Source organism: Centruroides vittatus, unplaced genomic scaffold (genome assembly GCF_030686945.1).
Source record: "Centruroides vittatus isolate TY-2023 unplaced genomic scaffold, ASM3068694v2 scaffold_1152, whole genome shotgun sequence".
NCBI classification, from domain to species: Eukaryota; Metazoa; Arthropoda; class Arachnida; order Scorpiones; family Buthidae; genus Centruroides; species Centruroides vittatus.
Window position 1 is genome coordinate 3,052,018 of NW_027122670.1, and position 24,280 is coordinate 3,076,297.

Sequence of the window (24,280 nt, forward strand, 5' to 3'; positions counted from 1 at the left end):
TTTGTTTTGTTTTGTTTATTGAATTAATTATAGTTAGTTTGTAGTATTTGATCATCGAAACTACACTTCTCTCAAATCCAGGGAGACGTAACATTCTCCCAATGACACTTACATAAAGATACCAAAAATTGGTGACTACATCTCGAGTGGATAATTTTAATTCAAATTATACTCGAGTAATAAGATAAAAGCCTATCTTTTCTTTGTTTTTGCTTCATTGGGACAGAAATTGGATGCAATGGTGGAGAAATTACAAATGTTAGAACAGCAGAATAATGTTTCTCAATGTAATCTGAATGGATTGGTAATTTACAGATCGAAAATAGTGTCGTAAAGGCAAGATCGATCGCGATGGATGCTACTGTTTCTAATTCCTGCCCCAAATAATGGGAAACATGGAAGGAAGTTGTGGCAGGTTTTATGTGAAAATAAGCAAATGAGAGACGATGATCTATGGCTGACAATATGTTGATAATTTAATGAAAAAATGGATTCTGAAGTACTCTCCTTTTTGTCTAGAATTAAAGATTGTCGATCATCTAAGGATAAAATAATTTAATTAACTCTCAAGGCGGGCATCTTTTTAGCTTTTGTAAGCTATAGAACAATAAGTTTATAATTTTAAACGATAGCCTTCAAAGTAATATTCCTGCCGAATTTTCTTTGTCTTTCAGGGTAAAATCTGTTATAGATTGGTATCGCATGCCAGAGACTTTGTCTTTTTGTTGATGATTGTAAAGTGTTATACGTGGATGATTCAGATAATTTTCTAGTATTTCTCAGCAAAATATGAGTCATTGAGAAGAGCACCTTGGAAAAGATGTGGTTATATTGATAACAATGTTGTAATTGAATCCAGGATGAAGATATTATTCTGCTCATTAGATCGAGAATGCGCTGTTTCTAATCGTGAAAATTTGGGATTTATTCTTTGCTCATATTGTTCTTTTCCATTCTGTATATTTCTTTGGTAATTTTGAAATCTTTGTTAACGATTTCAACTCCCATTTTGACCTATGAAATCTGACATGTACCGTACAAACATACAAATAAACTTATTTGTATGTTCGTACATGTCAGTTCCCGTATATATTGTAATTATGTATTTACGGGCTTGCGATTTTTGTTCCTGAAGGAAGTCATTCAAATGACCGAAAGCGTTTGAAAAGTTAATAAAAAAACAGGCTGCATATTAAAAGGTTTTTCGACGTTTAGTTGTTCTTAAAGTAAAATTTTGTTAGATTATTTAACGTGACGTGACTAATTTCTTCAAATCTTGTTACTCAAACTTCATCTACTTCTAATTAAGAAGGCTAAAACTTTAAGGACATATCTAAGTCTGATGACGATTTTAGTGCTGGATTGACCCCCGCTATCCCTCCACCCCACAACCCGATAAACATAACCAAATAAAGAATTTAAGCGTATATACTATATAGCGCCCACACTAGTAGTAGTTATATAGCATTAGTATATAGTGTGGGCGAGCCTAATCTAATAAAAGCTTTTAATTTTTAAATATATAAAATTATTTTTCATGGAGAAGCACTCCCTTTTATATAATATTTAACGATCAAAAATTTAAATATTATTATATATATATATATATTGGATCATTCTCCTAAACTGAAAATTGTATCCAGGATTGGATTTAATTTTGTCTATGTTAGTTAATGAAACGGGAGACGCTATAAGTCTATTGATATAACCGTTCTCGAGATTAAGGAAGGACAGTCAGACGTGCAGACTGACAGACAGACTGACGCCAATGGGAATTTATAGGTCTACAATCTTTTTCAAATTGTAGCCCAATAAATGCTTATAATGTAAATAAATATTCATACTATATTTATAACGCTGTGTATTTATTCTCTTTTGATAAATGATAAAGGAAAAACACGTATTTCCGTTTTGTACTTGAAATTACGTAATGATGAAATCTAGAAAGTTAATTTAAAATTTTTCATAATTTCTGCAACACCTTTTTCTCACTTTTGTTAATATTAAAAAGAAAAACAAAAGAAAAAACCCCTGAGGATGGCCCGTAGAACGTTAGTTAAAGTTAATATTATCATCTCAGTGAGATGAGGTGGTGTTGTGGAAATTAAGAAGCATCTAGCTGGGTATTAATTAAGTATTTTTCTTTACACATTCCGGTACGGATCCTTAGAGACCAGGTTTTTCCCTCCCTTTCGACGATCTTGCTTATAAATACACTGTATAATGTTGAATGTTAAATCGCTTTTCTACGATAATGTGGACTGTTGAATTTAAAGTATAAAAAATTAGTAAAACTTTGAATAGTTTTCTTTGTCATTCATGTTTTTATAGCGAAAATATAACTTTATCAACGATTCATTATTTTTATTGAACTGAATACCAAATTTTCTAAAGATTGCCATCGTATAAATGTGAATAGCCGTAATTATGATTAGTTGTGTATATCTAATCCAACAATTCACTTAATTGAATGAATTAATCAAGCCTGTGTATTGTTATAAGCCTTGTATAAGCAATTTATTTACTTTTAATATTTTTTTGATAGCCCACTTACGTCCCTATTCACCACCTCGAGTTAAATTTACTAGTACAGTAGGATTAATACGCCTTAAATAGATTAATCAGTGATTTCGCGGCACCCATTGATCTAAGCTTAAACCGTTAAAGACGAACGAAAGTACATAAAAATAAATGAAAATTGGTTCTTACAGGCATCGTTTATCTTACTTTTTTTTATTGATTTTTGTGCCCAAATCGGGAAAAATTGCTTGTTATACGATATTACAAAATAACGATTCTTAATACCTGTTTTATTTTGTGAGATCAATTCTCCCCCCCCTATTTTTTGAAAATATTGCTTTAGAAATAATTTCGATTGTTCATTTAGTACATATAAAGTCAATCGTTAATAATGAAATTATAATTTTAAAAGTTCCATTTTCATTCACCATTTTTCAAAAATTTCAGACCTATAAATTCCCACTGGCCACCGCATGTCTGTTGTCTGTCCTTCCTTAATATTGAGAATGGAGGTAGATAATTGAGAATCGAGACCAGATGTGGAAAGCTTAGGGGCCAGAGACCCCGATTAACTGTTTTAACTTAAACCCAGAGCTTCCGGTCTGGTTTTAAATTAAAAGATGTTTAAAAATTGCAGCCCGGTATTGCGACGATGTCACGATAAACAATTGCTGGTTTTTCTTAATAATCTAAAAGATAACGCCTGAAATCGATATTAAATAGTGCAGTACATGTAAATACTAAGGATATGTTGAATTTTGAGCTATTACAATGTAATTTCTTTTTGTAGTAAACAGATGAAACAGAATTGAGGAAAGAATAGTTTGACTAAGCGAGTTTATAAGTTAAAAATAGCAACATTGTGGCTATTATATTTAGCTGATTTTTAAACATGTTATAAATTTACAACTCTTTCGAAAGTTTTAATATTTAAAATTACGTGAGGAAATATGTACATACGCTTTACAGTGAGAAATAGAGGAATTAGTGATCAGATATCTAGAGATTATATCTTTCTCAACTTTTATATTAACGCACGTAAAAATTAATTTTAAAAAAGTCATCAAAAATAATTAGGTAGCATGAAAGAAGCTAAGAAAAAAATCAGATTAATCCAAATTATTTTTTCAAAAAGAGAAAATAAATGTGTAGATGTAAAAAGAATGTAATTTTACTAAAAAAATTCAAATTTGATTTCAACAAATACGAACGAATGGGAAAAAGATTAAACTAATGTTTTTCTTTTTTAGATTCTGCTATTCAATTTGTAAAACTTATCTAATAACGTATAAAACTTACAAAAAGAAATTCTAAATTGAAAATTTTTTGATAGAGAATCACAAATTTTCTAAGAATTCATTATAACAAATCTAATGTAATAATGATTTATATGCAGGGTGATTCAAAAGTGGTGAATACGACTTTACCGGCTGATCAATTATTCAATTTGCAGTAAACAATACACTCCTTCTCAAAGATAACGAGTTATAGAGGAAAATAATCTTTATTTCAAATCAGTTTAGTACTTCAACATTAACTAATACATACTATTAGTTTAGAAATACGTTTAGATAACTAATACTTAAATAAAATTCAATATACAGAAGATGCTCGAAGTGACTGCCTTCACTAGCTTTACAAGCTTCTCACATCTACGGATAACAGATGAAAGTACAGTACATGATGAAGTTGATCGGACGTTTCAAGCGATAGTAATGTTTTTGTAAATGTCACAGCAAGCTATTAGTTTTATTGTTTCTCAGTGTTTGCTAGATGCCAATGATTTCAAATAAAGATTTTCCCCTGTAACTCAGTTATCTTTGGAAATCAGACAGGGATGTATTAAATAATTGTCTTTAAAGTGATGGATAAGACTTTAGGAGGTAATCAAAGATTCAAAAATTAAATTTTACACTAAATTAAGTATTTGTATAAGATTTTAATTGATTAGAATCATTTGCCAAAATGATCACAGTTACTGTGTTTAAATTCCATTAACTTTATTAATGAAAGATAGTTGAAACCTATTTACTTATACTTTGGTTATAAAAACTAAATATATTATTTGAAACTATAAACACTAGTCTCTGTTTTTCTGTAGATATATTTTTTATTTAACAAACTTGAGAATATAACTACTAGTTATTTATTTTTATATTATTGACATAGTCAATCCCTTATTGTCTTGAAACTGCTCATTCATCAAGTTTGAAAGACGTTATGTCAATGAAATATCCCATGGAGACATCATTCATTTCAGTCACAATGAAAGACAAAAGTATTATTATTAGGTTAAACATTGTGTACTTAATATAAAATACATTTATTTATTTACTTCATTAAGCATTGGTGATGAATAAATCAATATTTAAGTAATTAATTTGATAAAACTTAATTTTAAATAGTAAACAAAATCTTAAGAAAATGAAAAACTTTTAGTTTAATTCTTTTAATGAAAGTTTGAATTTAAAATATTCTTGTTTTTAAATGAATATCTTTATTTGCATCATTTCCACATTCAAACAACAAAAATTAGCTGCTATTATTCAATTTTTAATAAGCGATTTATGTTGAAGTTATTTTTAAATAATAAAAATACAGTACTTTTTAAGTTTAAAGACAGATCATTGTTAGGAAAAAAAAAATCAAATGAAACTAAATATAGGAAGGAGGATATAAAAAATCAGCATACGAGTTGCGTAACTTTCCCGGCTGTTGTTCGATTTTATTAAAAATATAAATTTTATATTATTAATTATAATAAATAAAACTATATGTGGCGCCATCTGTTATGAGATTTTATTACAAGAAACTTATAATAATATAAAACAGAAAGGCAAAAGACTCAATTTTGAGGGTAGAGATGAATTTTTGAAAATAAATGTTAATAACGATTAAAATTTTCATTAAGTCCGATCCTATTTGAGGTATACGTGACTCCATCTATCTCCCCACCCTTTCGACCTTTAACCACCAAAATTTAACAGCATCAATGTCCTTTATTTACAAGTTACCATGCCAAATTTCGTTTGTTCATCTTTAACCCATCCTGCAATATTAAACGAAATAGATGCCAACACGCATATTCACACATTCCGGGTATTCGTTTTTTTTTTTACTTATTTCGAATTCAGAGGTGTCGAAAACATCACGTTTCCAAAAACCGGGAGGGTCAAATGTGGCACGATTACAACACAATATTATAACAGCCAGGAAAATAAAAAGAAATTTAAAATTTGGGATGATTACAATACTTTCCCATGTTATAACAGCCTGGGAAGTAAAAGGATAGAACTAAATTTGGTTTATAATAATTTATTAAAATGTAAAAATGTTAATTATGTATTAGAAAATATAATAATAATTTTCATATTAAATTAAGCATTTCAAGTTTAAGGGCCATGTCAATTTTAAATTAGGAAATGTAGCTTGAATTCAAAGTAATACAGTATATGTAAATAAAATTAAATTTAAATATTTTCGTTGTTAGTATAAAGAGGAATTCTTAAAAGAACTTAATGAAATTATTTGCAAACTGCACAATCCATACTTTTGAATACAAAAAGTATTTCTTTTTAATCAAGAATTGTACAGATTATTAGATGCCTTTACATAATTTCATGTATATTAATAAAAAAAAACATGACAAACTAGTTATGTACAATGCATTTTGCTTTATTACAATAAATTACTGTACTGACTTTTCTTACAAGAATCTATAATTACATCTGGTCCACATATACTAAGACCAGTCAATACAGGTATGTCCATATTATGATCTACACAAATCCATGGACACTAGTACACAAATTTCGATGATTAACAATAGTACATATAAAAGTACAACTCTCACATCCTAGCAAAAGCATGCAAAACACATAAGAAATTACTGTATGTACTAAATCCCACAGTACATAAGATGTGTTTTCATGATGACAATACATTCAATAGGTTTATTATTATTTCTTTTTATTAAAAATTTTACATAGCGAGTTTATTTCGGTGGTCGACAAATAAAGTTTGTGAAAACCATGACAGCATTTAAGTTTCGTATTTATCTATTTACATTAAATGGAACGTTTGAAAAAGTCGAATGGTTTATTTTGATGAAAATAAAAACATAAAAAAAGAAATCAGAGTAAAGATCATGAGTTACGAGAAATTGATGTATATCTATATAAAAAGTGTGACTGGTTTAAAAATGCATAATCGATATACGGTTATGATCATTGCCAAGAAGAAATATATAAAGCATAAAAACACTAATTCAGCAAATAATTTTGCCATTTTTACAACAATTTATCCAAGTATATCAAAGCAAAGCTGTTATCTCGTATTGTTTATCATGTATCGAACATACACAATAATTATGAAATACATGAAAAGCAATAGTGTACAAAATAATTACAAACAAATTCCATACATACTTCTTTCATTGTACATTTAACAATAATCCAATGATACATAACTGGTACAGATATACCATATATCATATGTTGTTTTTGAGCAATTTGCAATTTGTAGACTATAAAATTTTTAAAATTTGTTTATGTCGGAGAAAAGTTAAATAAATATATTAAATATAATTAAAAAAAAATTCCCTTCTAAAATTTCGTATAATAAATATTATACATATAAACATAACTAAACATTTACAGACTATTACATTCAATTTATGTCATTTGAAATCTGCCTTAACTTCGTACTTTTTGCTGACACATTGCAGATTTTAAATCTTTTGTATTAATATTAAAAACATTTTATTGTTTTCTTTTGATTTAATTAGTTGAACTGGATAAAAATATATCTTATTGTTAAGAAACAAATTTTTTGACAGTTATTTTAACATTTAATAATAATAATAATAAATAATATTTTTATGTACACATAATGAGATCATTGACTGAAATTCATCTAAAACTTTTGAAATAATGTACAGTTACTTATTCTTTTGCATATACAATAAATTTTTAGTATTATTTTGTAACTATTTTGATAAAATTGTAGAGAAAAACCCTTTTTTTGTTTTGAAAAAAGTAAGGCTTTGCTTGAGGCACATGGATACGAAACATGACAGTTTAAGAGCAGTACCGAACTTACAATAATCCAAACTCTTATCAAAATTCTGTATTAGTTTTAAGGAATAGTCAGACAGTCATTCCCATCTCATAATTAAAGTACAAAGAATGATATACGAAATTTCATTTAAAAAATGAAGTAAAACTTGAATGTATCTAAAACACGCTTTAAACAATATGAAAATGGACCTGAAGTAAAGATATAAATCCACAATTTAACATTCACTCCATGATTTTGCAATGAAATACAACAAAAATTATGCAATACAAAATGCATTTATCACCATGAGTGTTTTTATCACAAGTAAACATTCACATACTCCACTAAAATTTTTCCCATTAGGGTGTATGGATACAAAAAACAGGTACACTGTATATTTCTAAAGTTTTCGTGTACACACGTAACGGTGGGGGTGTACTGTTGTTGGAATGATATAAATTTTTCGTTAAATTAAGAAGTTCAGGTCTACGATCGTGTCTCGATTTAACCTATATACCGGGTTGAACGATTAACCAATCATCAATTTAATAGACCCAGTGGAGGGATAGTCAAATATACTGTACAATGGACAGGCCAAAGCCACATTCACAACCTTAGGTGGGATGAAGCAATATTTTACACGTTAGCAATGTCTTTCCACATCAATATCACACTGCAAGAGCTGAAGAGGCACATTGGCTATACAGACATACTATCTTGTCTGTCACTTAGCATGGACTGTACAGGCAGGCCATGTGACTTTCAGTAGGCTGTTTTTTTTTGTTTGTTACTCTGATAGTAATCTTCTTTCTACTTACAACTATATAATCTTTCTATTTGACTATGTATCTTAATATTCTATCTTCCTTTAACATCTTTTTTTACTCTTGTGGCTTCTATTTCTTCTTTCATTTCAATAAAGAAACATTCATTTAAAAAGTCTTCCATTGTTTGATATAAATGATTCTTTACATTTGTTAGGAAGTGGTTTTCATCTGGATAGATCTAAAATTAGAAAAGATCAATATAATATACCACAAACATTTCTAGAATAGTAGTATATCATTTTTATGATTTATATATTGCTTTATTGCATAAAAAGATACTTAATGATGCGGTTTGTTTTCTTGCTTTTATTATAAAAGAAAGCAAACATCTTTACACAACAAAGCATTATATAAATCACAGAAATGATGATAATGTTAAAATTATACTTTCTTTCAGCTACTTTATTTTTATCTTTCGAGTTGCATTTACAAATTGAATTTTTGAATTATTACCATTAAACATTTTCTTTGGATAAATTCATTGTATGCATAAAAAAATTTGTAAGAAATTGCTGTTATTTGATTTTACGTTCAAAAACTGAATACTAAATGGCAGATTCTAATTAATTCTCCATCAAACTAAATGAAAATATTAATATAATTTATAATGTATGAAATGTGACTGAACTTTTTGTATAATTTTTTATAAATTGCAGAAAAATAGTATATTGTTTCAGTTGTTTTTTTATTAAAACAAAATTATTGATTCTCTCAGACTTCCATAAAGTGCTCATGTTATAAAATTTAAAGCGATCTCAGATTTCTTAATTTTTTTACATTATTAATATGCATATATTATAATTAGGAGCTATACTGTGTATAGCTCCTAATTAAAATAACAGACTGACTTTTTGCTCATAAATAAATAATTATTTTCAAGCAAAGGATAATTCAACTTCTGTCCAGAATTTCAATAATGGCAATGAAACTGTTACATAATTCCAATTTATATTTCTATAGGTTCTTCCCCTTTACATGCTGACACTTCTCCCATTGTTTTAGTAACAGAATGAAAATCGTTTGACTAGTCTTGGAACCACAGCATGACAAATACTCTGAAGTCAGAGTATTTGTCATGCTGTGCCAGAATGCAGCACCAGAGTTCAGCATTCTGGTGAATCTCCTGTCTCCCAAAGCTTCTTTAAATGGCCACACATGGTGACAGATTCAAAATTTCCCAACTAATTCTGTTGATCATCTCCATTATACATAGAGCCATGTTCTGACACCAGCCAAAAGATGTTTATTCTGCAGGTGTAGCATTGTTTCCAAAATAATGGGAAAAATGTCAGTGTGTGGAGAGGAGTACCTATAGAAAGAAATAGGAATTTTCATTATAGTGATATAACTGTATGTATTACATAATCCAAATTTATAACAAAAATTGAATTTCCCTTGTATGTTAATATTTCATAAATGTATATAAGGTAGAAGTTGAAAATTTGCCAATAACTTCACATACAATTAATCTTTTAATATTTACTTAAGACAATTTTAAAAATGTATCATTAGAAAGAGTTTTTGAAGATGTTTAGTTAAAGTAAGGCTGAATCATTATGCAGAAAAAAAAGGAAAATTTGACAATATATTAAAATTACAATAAAATGAACTAAAATTAATGTTAATATTAACTTTTTTATTATAGTACATGTAATAAAAAAATTATATGAAACACTTAACTATGAAAATCTTTCATTGCATGTTTTTCATTTAATATAGAATTTTTTTTGCAATTTTAATTTATTGAAATAACTAATTACCAATATTTATTATTTTTAAAAAATTTGTTAGTATTGCAGTAATCATTATTATAGGCTATATCAGAAATCATTCATTTCTATGCAAATTTTTTCTTCACAATTGATTGAATATCAAATTTCTATCTAATATGTGAAAATATTCTTTGAAGTTAACAAATTATTTAATCAGTTTTTTAAAGTTAAGTAATTTAACTGAAAATTAATCAATAACATATTTTTTGTTTACATAATATTTAGATAATGTCTAGCCAAAAGATAGTTTAGTAATCTGGTTTTCTACTAAGCTTAATGAAATCCAGTTTTGTTGTTTTATACATATAAACAATACAATATGATTGATTGATTGATTGATTATGTTGATATATTACCCTTATATTTGACTGTTAATTTATAGATTTAACAGTTAGTCTCACACATTTTTACTTCAACAGAAAGGCTGTTTTCTGAAATAATGAGTGCTTCCTTCAAAACAAGAAGGCCTTTAAATAAACAGGATTACCAAATAGTATGCAATATGTACTTATGGATAAAGAGAAAGCAGAAACCTGTTAAATTTGTTTAATGAACATGCTACTATAGCAATGCTAAAAAAATGCATTAAAATTTATTATTCAAATTTTTAATAAGAAATAAATGCATTATTATTTTAAAGTTCCATTTTTGTGCTAAAACAATTACTCAGTTTTACTATAGCTTCATCTGAAAATACAGTAGACCCCCCTATAACACGGTATGATTCATATAAAATGGAACTTATCTACTGTGTTATAGGGGGGTCTACTGTAACGTAAAATAATTTTAGACTAATTAATTTAACATTTTACAGTTCAATAATGTTTTGAAACATAAAATATACTCACTTGAGTTTGAAAAACCACTCCAGCTTCTGTCAATGCTTTAATAAACATTGCAGTATGCTGAAAATGTACATTATCTGGAAGATTTTAAAATATATATATGTATAAATTATATCTATTAAAAAATAAAAAATTAGTTTAGAAACAATTCAACTACAAATATGATACATTTTTAGTTAATTTCTAACATGAAAATGATTATTGATATTAGTCAATATATTAAATGTTTACAAAATAATTTTGAACATATTTACCATCTGCAGTTCCATGAATAAGAAGAAATTTTTTTCCTTTTAACTTAGATGCTTTTTTTATAAGATCTGATCTTTCATAACCAAGGTAGTTATCTAAAGGCTGAGGAGTTCCCATGTATCGTTCAGTATAGGCTGAGTCTAGACAAAACATATTAAAGATATGACAAAAAATTAAGATAATATCATACAGTTTTTTCCCTCAAAAATTACTTTTTGTTTTCGTATATAAAATAAGTCATAATTAATAATGATAAGAGATTGTAAATTACAAAACTGAAGACTTTAAACAGTTGCATTCCAACAGTTGGGTCTTCAATTTCATAATATACAATATATTCCATTCTGGATTTTTAAAATACATTTATTAACTTTAGTTTATCAGTCATTCAATCTGATATAATATTGGAAAAAGAGAATCTTCATTGTAATGATATAAAAAGTCTTAATAAAAGATATGATTGATAAAACTGCAAAAGAATCTATGTTAAATTGATTAACTTTTCTGATTTTCAGTTAAGAAAAACTGAATTATTTTAAAAATTCATAAAATTTTTCGCACTTATTCAATTACTATAATTAAGATAAATATTTCCAGGTTAACAAATACAGTATCAAGTAATCCATTGAATAAATGAAACTTTTTATTCAAATATGCAAAGTTTCTATTTTATTAATTTTCTAAAATTCTATAAAATGAAAAACTAAAAATTGGCTCAATGGCCGAGACGGCAAAGGTCAAAAATGTTCAAAAGTGAAAGAAAATAAATAAAAAAAATAATAAGCCAAACACAGTAAATTTACATTAATGTCATTAGTAATAGTTCATACAAGAGCAGTAAAGTATAAGTGCTCTCAATTAGCAATTATTATGGTGGTAAAAATTGGTTTTGCCTTGAAGCAAGTTACCATTAAGCTAACTCTGCTTATGAATATCCACACAAATAATTATCACTTTATTAAATTACAGAAATTTCCAAAAATGCCTAATTATTAGTTTGTGAGATTCAGAGATATAAAACTCCACAACAGTACCACAAAAAAATCTGACATTTTCAGCCTATTCCTAGGACATTGTTGGGAATTAAAACATTCCAACATACAAAATAAAATTCGAAATAGTTGATGTAACTCTTGACACACATTAGTTTTATGTATAATATGATATTATAACTCCAGACACAATCCTATCAATAAAAAAATTTATAACCATACAGTATATGTGTGAGGCCCAATCAATTTATTGAGACTATAATATATAATTCCAGGAAGAGTATCCAAAGTTCAATGCTATGGAAAGAATCTCTGCATATTTTGCATTTAAGCACGAGTCCTTAATCTTCTGCCTATAAATCTCAATTTTTTTCAATTCTTGCTGCAAGCACGAGCGACCCGATACTTCTGATTACTCTAGCACATCCTCCTATCCATGACACTATTATAACAAGTTAACACTGTGTTACTTTGGTTGTACAAATATCACTCTGATGCCTGGAACTATCATTGTGCCAGGTACTGGTGTACCTTACATAAGCCGTTTTGTTTTCTGCCAGTATGATGTAAACCCCTGTTTTACACTCATCAATTTATGATTGGTAGGGTTGTGACAGGAATTATGTTAATTGACAACTCATGACAGATAATGTCATATCATATGTAAAACTATTTTGAATTTAATTTTTAATTTGCATGTTGGAATGTTTTCTGAATTTGAATGTTGTGATTCCTAACAATGGTCTACGAATAGGGAAAAAATGTTAGATTTTTTTGCTAGTACAGGTGTGGAATTTTATGTTTTAGTAATTAAGATGATTAGATTCAGAGTGTTTTTTAATGATAAGCAATCAGCCATTTTCTGATAACTTTAAAAGACATTATAGATCAAATTAAATTTTAACAAAATACTAAAACAAAAATTTCTTGAGAAATAATCAGATTTCACCATTCATTTTTTTGTTAGAAATTTATATAATTATTTTATTTTAATTACTACAAAAGAGAGGAAAAATTTATTACTTATAAGTTTATAGTAAAATTGGACAATAAAAGGAATATCATAATGATCAATTTGAATTAATATCAGAAAAAATACATTTAGTTTTTTTGAAATTGTGTAAATTATTTATTTGATGATTACTTCATTTTTTAATGTGTATTATTGTTGATTTTAATGCACTACTGGAACAGGGCAGTAGAAATCAATAATGTTCATTTGGTTTGCTTTTTGTTGCTTTAAGTACTCAAATAATTTTTAAAAGAATCATTTTATTCTGATAATTGTAATAAAAAAGTTAGACTTTGTTTTCTATAATTTTTATACTATGTTATATAATAAAACACTGTTGGCATCTGCAATGACCTACAAAAAAATACTAGGAAGTAAGTAAAGTCAAATTTTTGTTTTACCATTTCCTAATTTTTTTAGCTAACAATCTGCAATACATCTATTAGTGTCATGACCCTCACATCTTTAATATAATATAAAAAAACATAATTTAAATTATAATGTGTATTTTATACTTATTTAAGAAATTATAACTTGTTCTTTTAAAGAATAGTTATAATATAAAAGCATTGGAAGTTATGTTACTACAAGATTCTGTAGTAACAACTTCCAATTAGCATTGAAGCTTAAACTAAGCATTAAAAATCAGTTCAAAACAGACAAACACATTTTACATTAATTTCATTATTAAAGATTAATTTTTTCTTTAAATTAAATTTGTATTTTAGTGGAATTTTTAAAGAATGCTCCATTGACAAGCAACTTCATTATGTTGGGAATCAGTGATGTATAATCATTCAAACATATTGTTTAAAAGGAAAAAGTTTCAGAATGATTCTGCACGTTTAACTTTTTAGATATTTATCATATTACAAAAACTTTACAATATTTTTTATATTTGTAAATTAACTTTTGAAAATAAAATGTCTAAAAACAGAAAAATCTAAACATTCCAATCAAAACAAAAATAAATATAGACATTAAAATTTTCAAAGAATTAAATAATAATATGTAAATATCTTTCATTTCTTACCATAATACTGCCAACTTGTAACTGGAGCTACAGATATTGCACATTTAAAAACTGTATTTTCGTCAGCTAATGCAGTAGCTGCTACATAACCACCATAAGACCAACCCCAAATAGCAATGAGAGATGGATTTATAAATTGCAAATTATCTCTTAAAAACCTAAAACATTTCAAAAAATAAATTATTTCATACATTACTTTTCTTTACAAATTTAATTAAGAACATTTATTTTGTGCTTATTAAGGATAAAGTTAGATTCATTATTGGGTTGTAATTTTGACTAAAAGGCAGGCAATCAACTTGGTTCATTAAATTTAATACAAGATGGCAACTTAAAGCCCAGTAATAAATCTAGCTTTATCCTTTGATTATTAAAATAATTCATTTGAGCTTGGTTTTCTATATAACTAAAATGTTCTATTAATATATTAATAGTAGTTATAATATATAACATGAACCTTGTTATTTCTATTTGATCTTCAACTTCTACTGTGCCAAAACGTCTAAATAATTCATGCTCCATCTTGTCACCCTGAAACCCGCTTCCTCTTCCATCTATCCATGCATATATATAATTCTTTCTACTTGCTAGATAAGTTCCCCAATGTACATAAAATTTTTCCGATACTAGTTGGCTGCCTGGACCACCATATCTAATAAAATTCAAAATTTTACATTAAATTCTTATCAATATTTATCAATGAATATTTATCAATGAATGACTTTATTAACTATTAATGAAACTTGGAACCATATTAATAAAATAATAATAATACACAACAGCTTCTTCAGGTTAAAAAAAATCTTTTGCTCTACTAGAGCCATCATTAGTTAGCAAATTTAAAATGTCAATCTTTTTAGAACAGCTTACAGAATAGACTGGTTCTAGGAGAACTGAAAATATTTTTTATATGAATAAATAATTTTTAGTAAACTGTAGTAGTAGTTGTATATTATTATTCATCAATAAAAAATAATCAATATATACTAATAGAATTGTATAAGAATATATAATTTATGATTAAGTCTAGCAAACACTGTGACAGCTACTAGTACAGCTACTGTGCACCCGTCAAAGTGTAAAATGGCTACTGAACAAGTCGCACAGGACAAACAGAAATTGCCGAGTCCGTGCTCCGATTCTTACTTACATAGTATATGTCAATCATCTGCATCATTCATAAGCTTGTGTCTAATTCTCAGTACGCTGATGTTATTAGCACCTTTATAGCTGTTTTTAAGCCACTGTTTGTTTAATTTTAGTATTTCACATAAATATAATAAATGTAAAAAATGTAAAATTAAAAGAAATGTATTAAAATAGTAAGAAATTTTTTTTTTGCTTGTAACACACTTTTTGGTGGAGGTCGATGATCAAAAAAGTTTGCTGACCCCTGGGTTAATGTATTTTGTTTAGCATTAAAATAGTATGAGGAATGCAGAATAATTGACAGAAACCACATACTGCAGTGGATTGGGAAATGAATGTCTAACAGTTCAATGATCCAATCAATCATGCTAGAAAAAATTTGTAGAAGTATCAGTTGGTTTTGACACCTTAGACGAGGAACTTGAAGGGACAGATGAGACATATGGGTATTTTACAGTTAATTGTGGTGAATTTGGTATGGAATTTGGAGGACCTGATCTTACAATATATGATGAATTGAACAGGAATAAAACTTGAGAAAGTGACTGGCCATGGGTATTATTTAAATATAGACTGTGGAAAACTGGTTTAATAGATGGGTGTTACGGATTTCAGTGTGTTAAAGAGTGGTATAAATACAGACCCTCAGAACTGGAACTAAAGAAAATATTAGAGGAAAGACTTTTTGTTTTCTGTTCCAGAGCTTCTAGAAACTGTACAAATGTTCTTGATAGTGATCTTTGGAAATGGGGCACTTACCATTGAGTTAAGCAACCACAGCTTTAAAGCATCACCTGCCTGACTGGTGAACTTTAAAAAAATAAATTCCATCAATATAAGAAAAATAAAATTTGTCTCCAGATATTATATACAAGATGAAGCAACTGTTGCAACTCACATTGAACCTTTTTACAGTATATGAATGCCAAAATATGGTCTTTCCTGACATCTACAATTTACAATGCTTGATCAGTTAGGGTTTGAGAAGGAACTATATGCCAAGCATGTGTTAGCACCCATAGACTCAATACCTCAACCTCACAGGTTGAGGCATGTGCCCAATCACTTCATAATTTGATGTATTCATACACTATAATGCCAGTATTAAGTATAGATGGTATGCTTTTCCCAAAACTATGTACAGTAAAATTCCGAGTTTTGTAACGTAAATCTCAAAAATTAGAAAAAAGTTTGAATAGAGTAACATGTAATTTTACAAAGAATTAATTATTCTATTTTAAACATTCATTCATTCATTCTCTCTCTCTCTCTTTTCCTTTCTTTCACACTGTACCAATTTATTACTTTATTGCTCTGCTAATCCTTTACTTTTCAGTCTAATTTCTGTTTATGAGAAAGAGTGCACGTACACAAGCATACCTGTCACTCTTTCTTGTAAACAAGATTCTTCTACGATACTCAGTGAAGGTCAAGAGGGAAACCAAGCAGATCTTCATTGCTTGTTTTTCTAAATAAATTGTTCACATCATTAGTGTAGTTTGCCTCAAGTGATTTGTTTAATACATAACCTGTTTACCACTGCTACATTTACATAGTGTTCATTGTTTATTTACAGTACTGTACCATTAAAATTCAATTGAAATACAGTATTAATAATAAATACAGTATTGAGTTATTAATTATATAGTTACATTTAAGCAATTTTCAAATTCAACTTATGTGAACTTCAAGTTATATAAAGGTCTAGTCCACATTACTTACATAACTCGAGATATTACTGTATCTGCTTGCAAGAGATGGGCAGCACAGTTGTACTCTATGTGCAACAGTATGTTCAACTCCATAGCCTCAATCAATGCCTCATCCTCCAGTAAAATGACCAAAGTGAATTTGGGGCAATGTTATTGGGACATCTATTTTCAACACATGGAGATACTTTGCTTCTGTTAGTTAATTCCTGATATGGATATAACTATAACAAGGAGCTAGAGTCAACAAAACCATTGAGTTGGTACATATATCCCAGGAATAACAGGCTAGATTCAGCTGCTGAACTGGCAATTCTTCTAGCAGTAGAAGAATTAGTCATCAATCATTGAAAAAATTGTAGCAAATTCAAGAAGTTTATATGATATATTTCAATGAGATAACATCCTTAGATTGCAGTCCTTCACACAATACCAATTCTTGTTACCAGATTTAGAAATATGATTCAGTGTAAAGGTCCGCTTTTAGCGTAGCAGGTCTAAAAGCCATGCGACCAGGGTAATTGGTCCCACCTGGCGTTGGGTCTATAAACGGCCGGGAAGAACAAAGGGGTAGCGTCTCCGTTTATGGGACTCATCGGTGCATGTCAATGTGTTTGTCGGTCGGCTTGAAAAATGTAAACAAGGAACGGACGCGACTGTAAGCTGCGTCGTCGGGAGGAGTGCGGACGTCTTTGGAAGCTCCCAGGGGTAAAGAAGGACCTGATCGTTCGCAAGTTGTCGCCGTGGAACTCTTTAAATTGTAAGGGTGGCGAGAGGAACGGGGAAAAGGGCGAGAGACCGGATACATGGTAGTCTCTGACACTTAGGAAGCCCGTGAGGTGTAGAGAGAGTGTTCTCCTCTTAGGAATTCCTCTGAGAAGGGTTAGTGTAGAGACCGGACGGCCACTCGGTTGAGCTAACTCTGCAAACCGACCGGAGTTTCCCCAGAGTCTAATAGTCCCCAACAGACAAGTTGTTACGTGAGACACCACACCCTTGTTGCATCGTGTGTGTAATGTTGTCAAACTTGTATATCCTGTAAATATTTGTTTTATAAATAAACTGTAAATATTCACTGGACTGAGTGTGGAGGTGTACCTTTCTACGAACCAACGTAAGAGCATTCTCAGGTCGTAAGAACTAACTCGAGATGGATCATTGTAAAGATCTCACTGGATTACAATCGAGATTCTTCACTATTCAGTAAGCCTGGTTAAATAATATACCAATGATCATCCAGCATACTTTGTAACACCAACTGTTTTCTGCTTAGAAAAAATACAATGTCTCATGTTTCAATACCATAGGAATAGCACATATGTAAGGTGCAAACATCACATCTGTTGGCACAGAATTGATATTTTCCACTTCTGTTTTGAGTACATTGAAAGAGGTAAAATGTAACTTTAATTTAACTTTAAATGTCTAATGAAATAATACAGAATATACACATTGAATAATTAAAGTTAAACATTTTGTACTTCTATTTATACACTATTTATCCCTATTTATTTACTTATACATTGCACCTGTTATTGTATGTATTTTATTATTTTTTGTAAAGCTTTATACATTATATATATCATAAATTTTAACTGTTATAATATCTGTTATGAAAGATATATTTTGTTCATAGTCTTGTACATAATATATTGAACTTTTAGGTAAAAATCTACATACATCAAGGAACACCGGGGATGTAACAACCAGTAAAAGGTTGCAGAAAGTGTTGAACTTTTAGACAATTATGCTGGAAATAAACTGATATTTCCTTGTTGAGTCCATTTTTTCCAGTGTGATTGTCTAAAAGTTCAATGATCCAGTTATTCATTTCACAATCCACTGCAGTATCTGGCTTCTGGCAATTATTATACTATAGCATTAAAACTGTATGAGGAACAATGTAATACATTACAGGGTTCCCATTTAGCTGTAATCAAAGATTGGAAACAGTCTGATTGGGAACACTGGTTTACAAACTGCACAATAATACATATCACCCAATGTTCAGAGTGTGGTGATTACGAGTATGTGCTTTCACTTGTACCATACCTGCCTTAAGGGAGCCAATTAGCACACTACTTATATTTAAATCCTTAAATTAAAACTGCTTTTAAAATAATTCTGCAGCTTTCATTTCAGATTTCACTGGTATATTAGTTTTATTTCATGATTTTCAAGATATATTCAAAAATTTGAGCCATTACAACATATTTTCATCTGGACAACTTTTATAGATCACTTGTTAGTGTAACAAATAAATGCTATACTTTAATGTTTTACAGTCCAAAGTATTAATGCCATTTAACTTATGAAAAAAATATATTGTATCAACTATGAAATTACACAATTTCCCAAAACAGAAACAGTAAGTTCTTGCTTAATGTTGTTTCTTTATAACATTGTTGAGAAAACTGACAAGTACATTTGTAATCATTTACAATTATTGTTGTTGGATTTTCTTTATTAACAATAAAATTGATTTTATGAGGTGGAAAATAAATGCTGGAGTTGCAAATGCAATCCCAATTAGATTTCAAGAAAAGAATTTCGTTGTTATTATTCTGACTAATATAATTTGCATTTGTTATACTTAGGTATAGGTTTAGTTATTTGAAAAAATACATAAGTAAGACATAATTTAATGTAAATTGCAAACAAACTTCCCTGTTTGCATCCACCATTTTAAATTTTTGACAATGCTAATTGGGAATTGCTAATATTTGAATTGTGTGATGGAAAGAGGTGCTCTTAATAAATGTTTGCAAAGCAAAAATTGTATTTTATTACTCAGACTCAACAAAAGTTGGGTAATTACGAATAAATATTTCTGGTTATACAAACATTATTTAGAAATTGGCAAAGACTCGGTCAGTTCTAATATTAAATGTGAGCTTTAAGAAAGTTCACATTTATTTAAATGTTTAACATTAGAAGTGATTTGAGTTTTTATTTAAAGGATTGGTAATGCTTTTCTAATCAGAAGTATACTGTAGAAACTTAAATCTTATTTATATTAATTAGCCTATGGTAAAACTGATTTTGTTACACATTATTTTATAAATACCTATTGATGGTATTAAATGAGTACTTGATTTATATTTGAATTAGATTATACATTTTCTGTTCTCAAAGATTAGATCAATTATTCTTAACCTTTTTCCACTGCCTGCATCCCTTGAATTTTAAAATGTTCATTGTCACATGACAAATTTACTGTTTTCAGCTAAGACATTGGAATCAACCCATTTCCTTTATAGGTATTTTAGCTTAACTTTAAGAAAATTTTTCCAAAACTGTGCTGGTGCAAAACTCAAATATAAAATTATTATATATGTCCAAAAATTGGAGTGAGTATTAGTTCTTTTGCACCTTGTTTCACTATAATTAGTCTGATCCTCTTTAGTCATTTCAAATTTATGGGATTAGTTCACTTTACTTGTTAACACCCTCTATTATAGATGTTTAAGTATAAATTTTATGAAAAGTAACATAAATATATTTATTTAATTAAATGTATAATCTCAAAGGTGTCTTTCATCCTTGTGGTATTTGCATTCCAGCCATTTATTAAATTTAACTTTATATATCTCATCATGCAAGAATAATCATTTACAAAATTAATGTGTTCATGAATAAAAATTAGAACATTTAACAAAATAGAAAAGTGGTGATTCAAAATAAAATTGATCGATGAGAATTTGAGAGTTACAGTTTGTGCCTTATTTTTTTCCTAATTATCTTTATTAACAAGCAGTAACCACTACAGCATTAAGATTCCGAGGACTTTTTCCATTATTTTAGCTAACATTAGTCCTCCCAGCCATGAGCTATTTGTTTAACTTGAAATAATGAGAAACACACCTTTTCAGAGCATTATAAAAAGTTGGCTTCTTATAGGTGCCATGCCACCATTGCAGAGTTATGGTAGAAAAAAAAATTAATAAATGATGTGTAGACATGTTTATTTCAATATAAGAAATGATCATTAGAAATAGTAAAGTATAAGTTTGGAACTATAGTAGTTATGTAGATTTTTATTCATTCATTTACAAGTTAAGAATAATTACTCAAGTTGACGTGGGAACCTGCAGGCAGTGTGAAATTGGTGCGAAAACTCCCATACCATGAACAAGTCAACCAGCACTGCCTCAAATATATCTGTGAAGCAACTGACTGGAGTTTAATGTTTCCAACTTCTTACAGAATTTAGAAGAGTATTTAAAGGAATGCCAACTGCTCCATTCTCTAGCCAGGAAGCAGTTATGTAGCCTGTTGAATACTTGGTATTTCATAATTGTCACAATAATCGTATGATTTCCAATTCTTTATTTTCCTTTAGATGATGATGTCCCAGTGGAGGCCATGGAGACTGATTTTATATAACCACATGGCTCCAGATATATGTTTTCCCATAGGAATATCTATTTGCTATGAATGAAGAAATAATCAGATGCCACTAGGACACTCCATGGCCTCAACTGCAGTCAATTCCTTTCTAGCCAACACTTCTAGAGATGAACAAGCCATGTTTAATGCTGGAATTACATAGGATGATCATTGCAAGGAACAACCCCTTTATCAGGTTTGTGAACTTCCAGGTGACAAAATGGAAAGTTTTTAAACCTTACTAAAAGGTGACCAGGTGAGTAACTCTGAAAAAGACCTTGAGATTTAAATACTGGAGAGACCTGAGCAGCACCAATGACTGTAGTGCTACTCAATAGTAAAAAAGAAACCAGAGAGATTATATATAAACTTAAGCACCCAGTAATTCACTAATTGAAAATAAAATCTAACATTGTAGTGTATATACAGGGTGATAACAAAAATTTCCTGGCTAATGATACTAATTTTAGCTCCTTGTAGTTCTTATATTGAAAAGGGCTGTTCTAATCTCAGTCTTGATTAGTTAACCTATAAAATATATATCACAGAACTATTTTTATTAAGATCTATGTATTAAATTAATGTCAATAAAAGTTTTATTAGGCTAAAACTTCTTGGACTCTGGTTTGATAACATTTATTTGGGGATATTTTGAAAATTTAATCAACTTTGTGAGAGCCAACACAGCATTTGGAGGGCTCTGCAGTGATTGTAATCTTAGTGTCTTGTCAAACAGGTACAAATGTTCCTATTGGAGATTAACTCTGTGGCAATAGCTGTGGATGTTTAGCAAATTAACCTTAAACATGCAGTAGATGCTATCAACATAAAAGCTGTGATTTTCTTATCCAGCTGACAGATACAATTCCAATAAAAGTAATTGTGTTAAAGACTAAATTTTTTTTATGAACGTTATGAGGAATAACACAATTACAGATTGATATCAGTATCTGGCAAAATAGTTTAAAAAGCAAGCAGGCATTTAAAGATTCATTACTGAAAGAAATAATTGTTTATATTGTATTTATCAGTCATTAAGTCACAATAACTATACAGTATTTCAGACAGTCTATACTTACACATGAACAACAAGTGGATATAACAATGCTTCGTCATCTTCTAAACCAGGAGGCAGGAAAAGTCGAACTTGTGCTGCTATAATATAAAAATTAAGTGTTATTACATAATATCTAAAAACAAACTTATAATTAAAACATTTGGATTAAAGATTCAATGCTAGGAAACACGATATATCATTAACAATAATAGAACAACGTATGTTCATTTACACAGTAGAAATCCTACAAAAACAATTTAAGTTTTATATATTTAAATTAGTGGTTTGCAAGCTTTTTAAAGGAGTGTTCCTTTTCTTTGAAAAAACTTCTTGTATTTTATTCTAACATGTAATAATGTCAGTGAAAATGTTAATGCTATACTGTTTGAGAACTAATGGATAGAATATTGAATATGTACAGGAATTATACTGAAAAATAACCAATAATAATAATTTTCTTCTGCCTCCTAGAAGGGATAGCATGTCCAACTAGGGAGGCAAACCATTAATCTAAATTCATTTTTTTAAATTTTCAATTAATCATCTCTATAAATAAACAAAGTAAATATATTACATCATAATGCTTTTAATACAGAGAGATTCAGGAGAAATAAAGACACTTTTTTGTTTATTAAAATCTTACAATCTTTAATTGATCTGTGTATCTTGTTTTGTTTAGTTACTCTAAGAACCAAAAAATCTTGCCTCATTAATTTCTACTTAATGACATATAGTGTTCTTGTATTTCATTATATAAATCAATTTCTTCTCTGCCCACAATCACTTTTATCTTTCACTACTAAGATCTTTCTCTTCTAGAAAAAAAGATATTACATAACGAAATACAAGAACACAACAGATGCGACTGAAGAAGGATGTCAATAAAAGAATATGATATTCAAAACAATTTCACCAAATAGGAATTAGTGAGGCAAGAATTTTTGGTCTTAGACTAAATATGAACTAATTAATCTGTTCATTTTGTTATTTTGTTTATTAAAAATAAAATCATTGCAAGTTATGAAGAATATAGACACTGTTTTATAATTAAGGATATAAAATCAAATAATGCTGGTTTTTACAATTTTCAGGAATAATTTTTCTCAAAATATCCAGCTAAGTTTTTTGCTTGCTAGTAGTTATGTATTTATATAAATAGGGGTTCAGTAGTCTTTCCTGCCAAACATATAAGTTGGATAATTTATTCTAGTGCTGTAATTACTATTGATAATCAAAATGTCAGAAACATACTCTTAACTCCTTTTATTTTGAAAATTAGGTTTAAAAAACTGGTTAAAATTATCAATATATATTTTTCATAACTAATATTGTTAAACTACAAATTATACCAATTGATAACCTATATTTTATAAATGTACATTAGTATTATAATGCAGCTTTAGAATAAATTCAGTTATATTTTTGTAATTGTCCCAATGAAATTGACTAGTGAGTTTGAATAAATGCAATTTCAAGTTACTCTGGTTCTAGTTAAGCAAGTTCCACTATAGTATAAAAAGATCAAAGTTATGATATTAAATTAGGGTTAGAAAATATCATATTACTTGTTAAATCAAACTGGTTAATTTGAATTCATCAAACCCCATTTAAGTTAAACTCTCTGAAATTTTAATTAGATGAATGTTCAGTTTATTTGATAAATAA

The 24,280-nt window shown here is 28.6% G+C and overlaps 1 protein-coding gene across 3 annotated transcripts in view; it reads right to left on the bottom strand.

Annotated features, from left to right (window-relative positions):
• Nucleotides 1-6,174: 6,174 nt before the first annotated feature.
• Nucleotides 6,175-24,280, bottom strand: part of LOC136986550 (dipeptidyl peptidase 4-like) — a 185,397-nt gene continuing 167,291 nt past the window's right edge. For all 3 annotated transcript variants that reach the window (XM_067284110.1, XM_067284109.1, XM_067284111.1), the window contains exons 16-21: nucleotides 22,638-22,713; nucleotides 14,769-14,963; nucleotides 14,312-14,469; nucleotides 11,277-11,414; nucleotides 11,026-11,099; nucleotides 6,175-8,583 (exon numbers count right to left, since the gene is read on the bottom strand). In XM_067284110.1, the coding sequence (XP_067140211.1) occupies nucleotides 8,437-8,583; nucleotides 11,026-11,099; nucleotides 11,277-11,414; nucleotides 14,312-14,469; nucleotides 14,769-14,963; nucleotides 22,638-22,713 (788 nt within the window). In that variant the 3' untranslated portion in view covers nucleotides 6,175-8,436. The remainder of the gene's footprint in view (nucleotides 8,584-11,025; nucleotides 11,100-11,276; nucleotides 11,415-14,311; nucleotides 14,470-14,768; nucleotides 14,964-22,637; nucleotides 22,714-24,280) is intronic.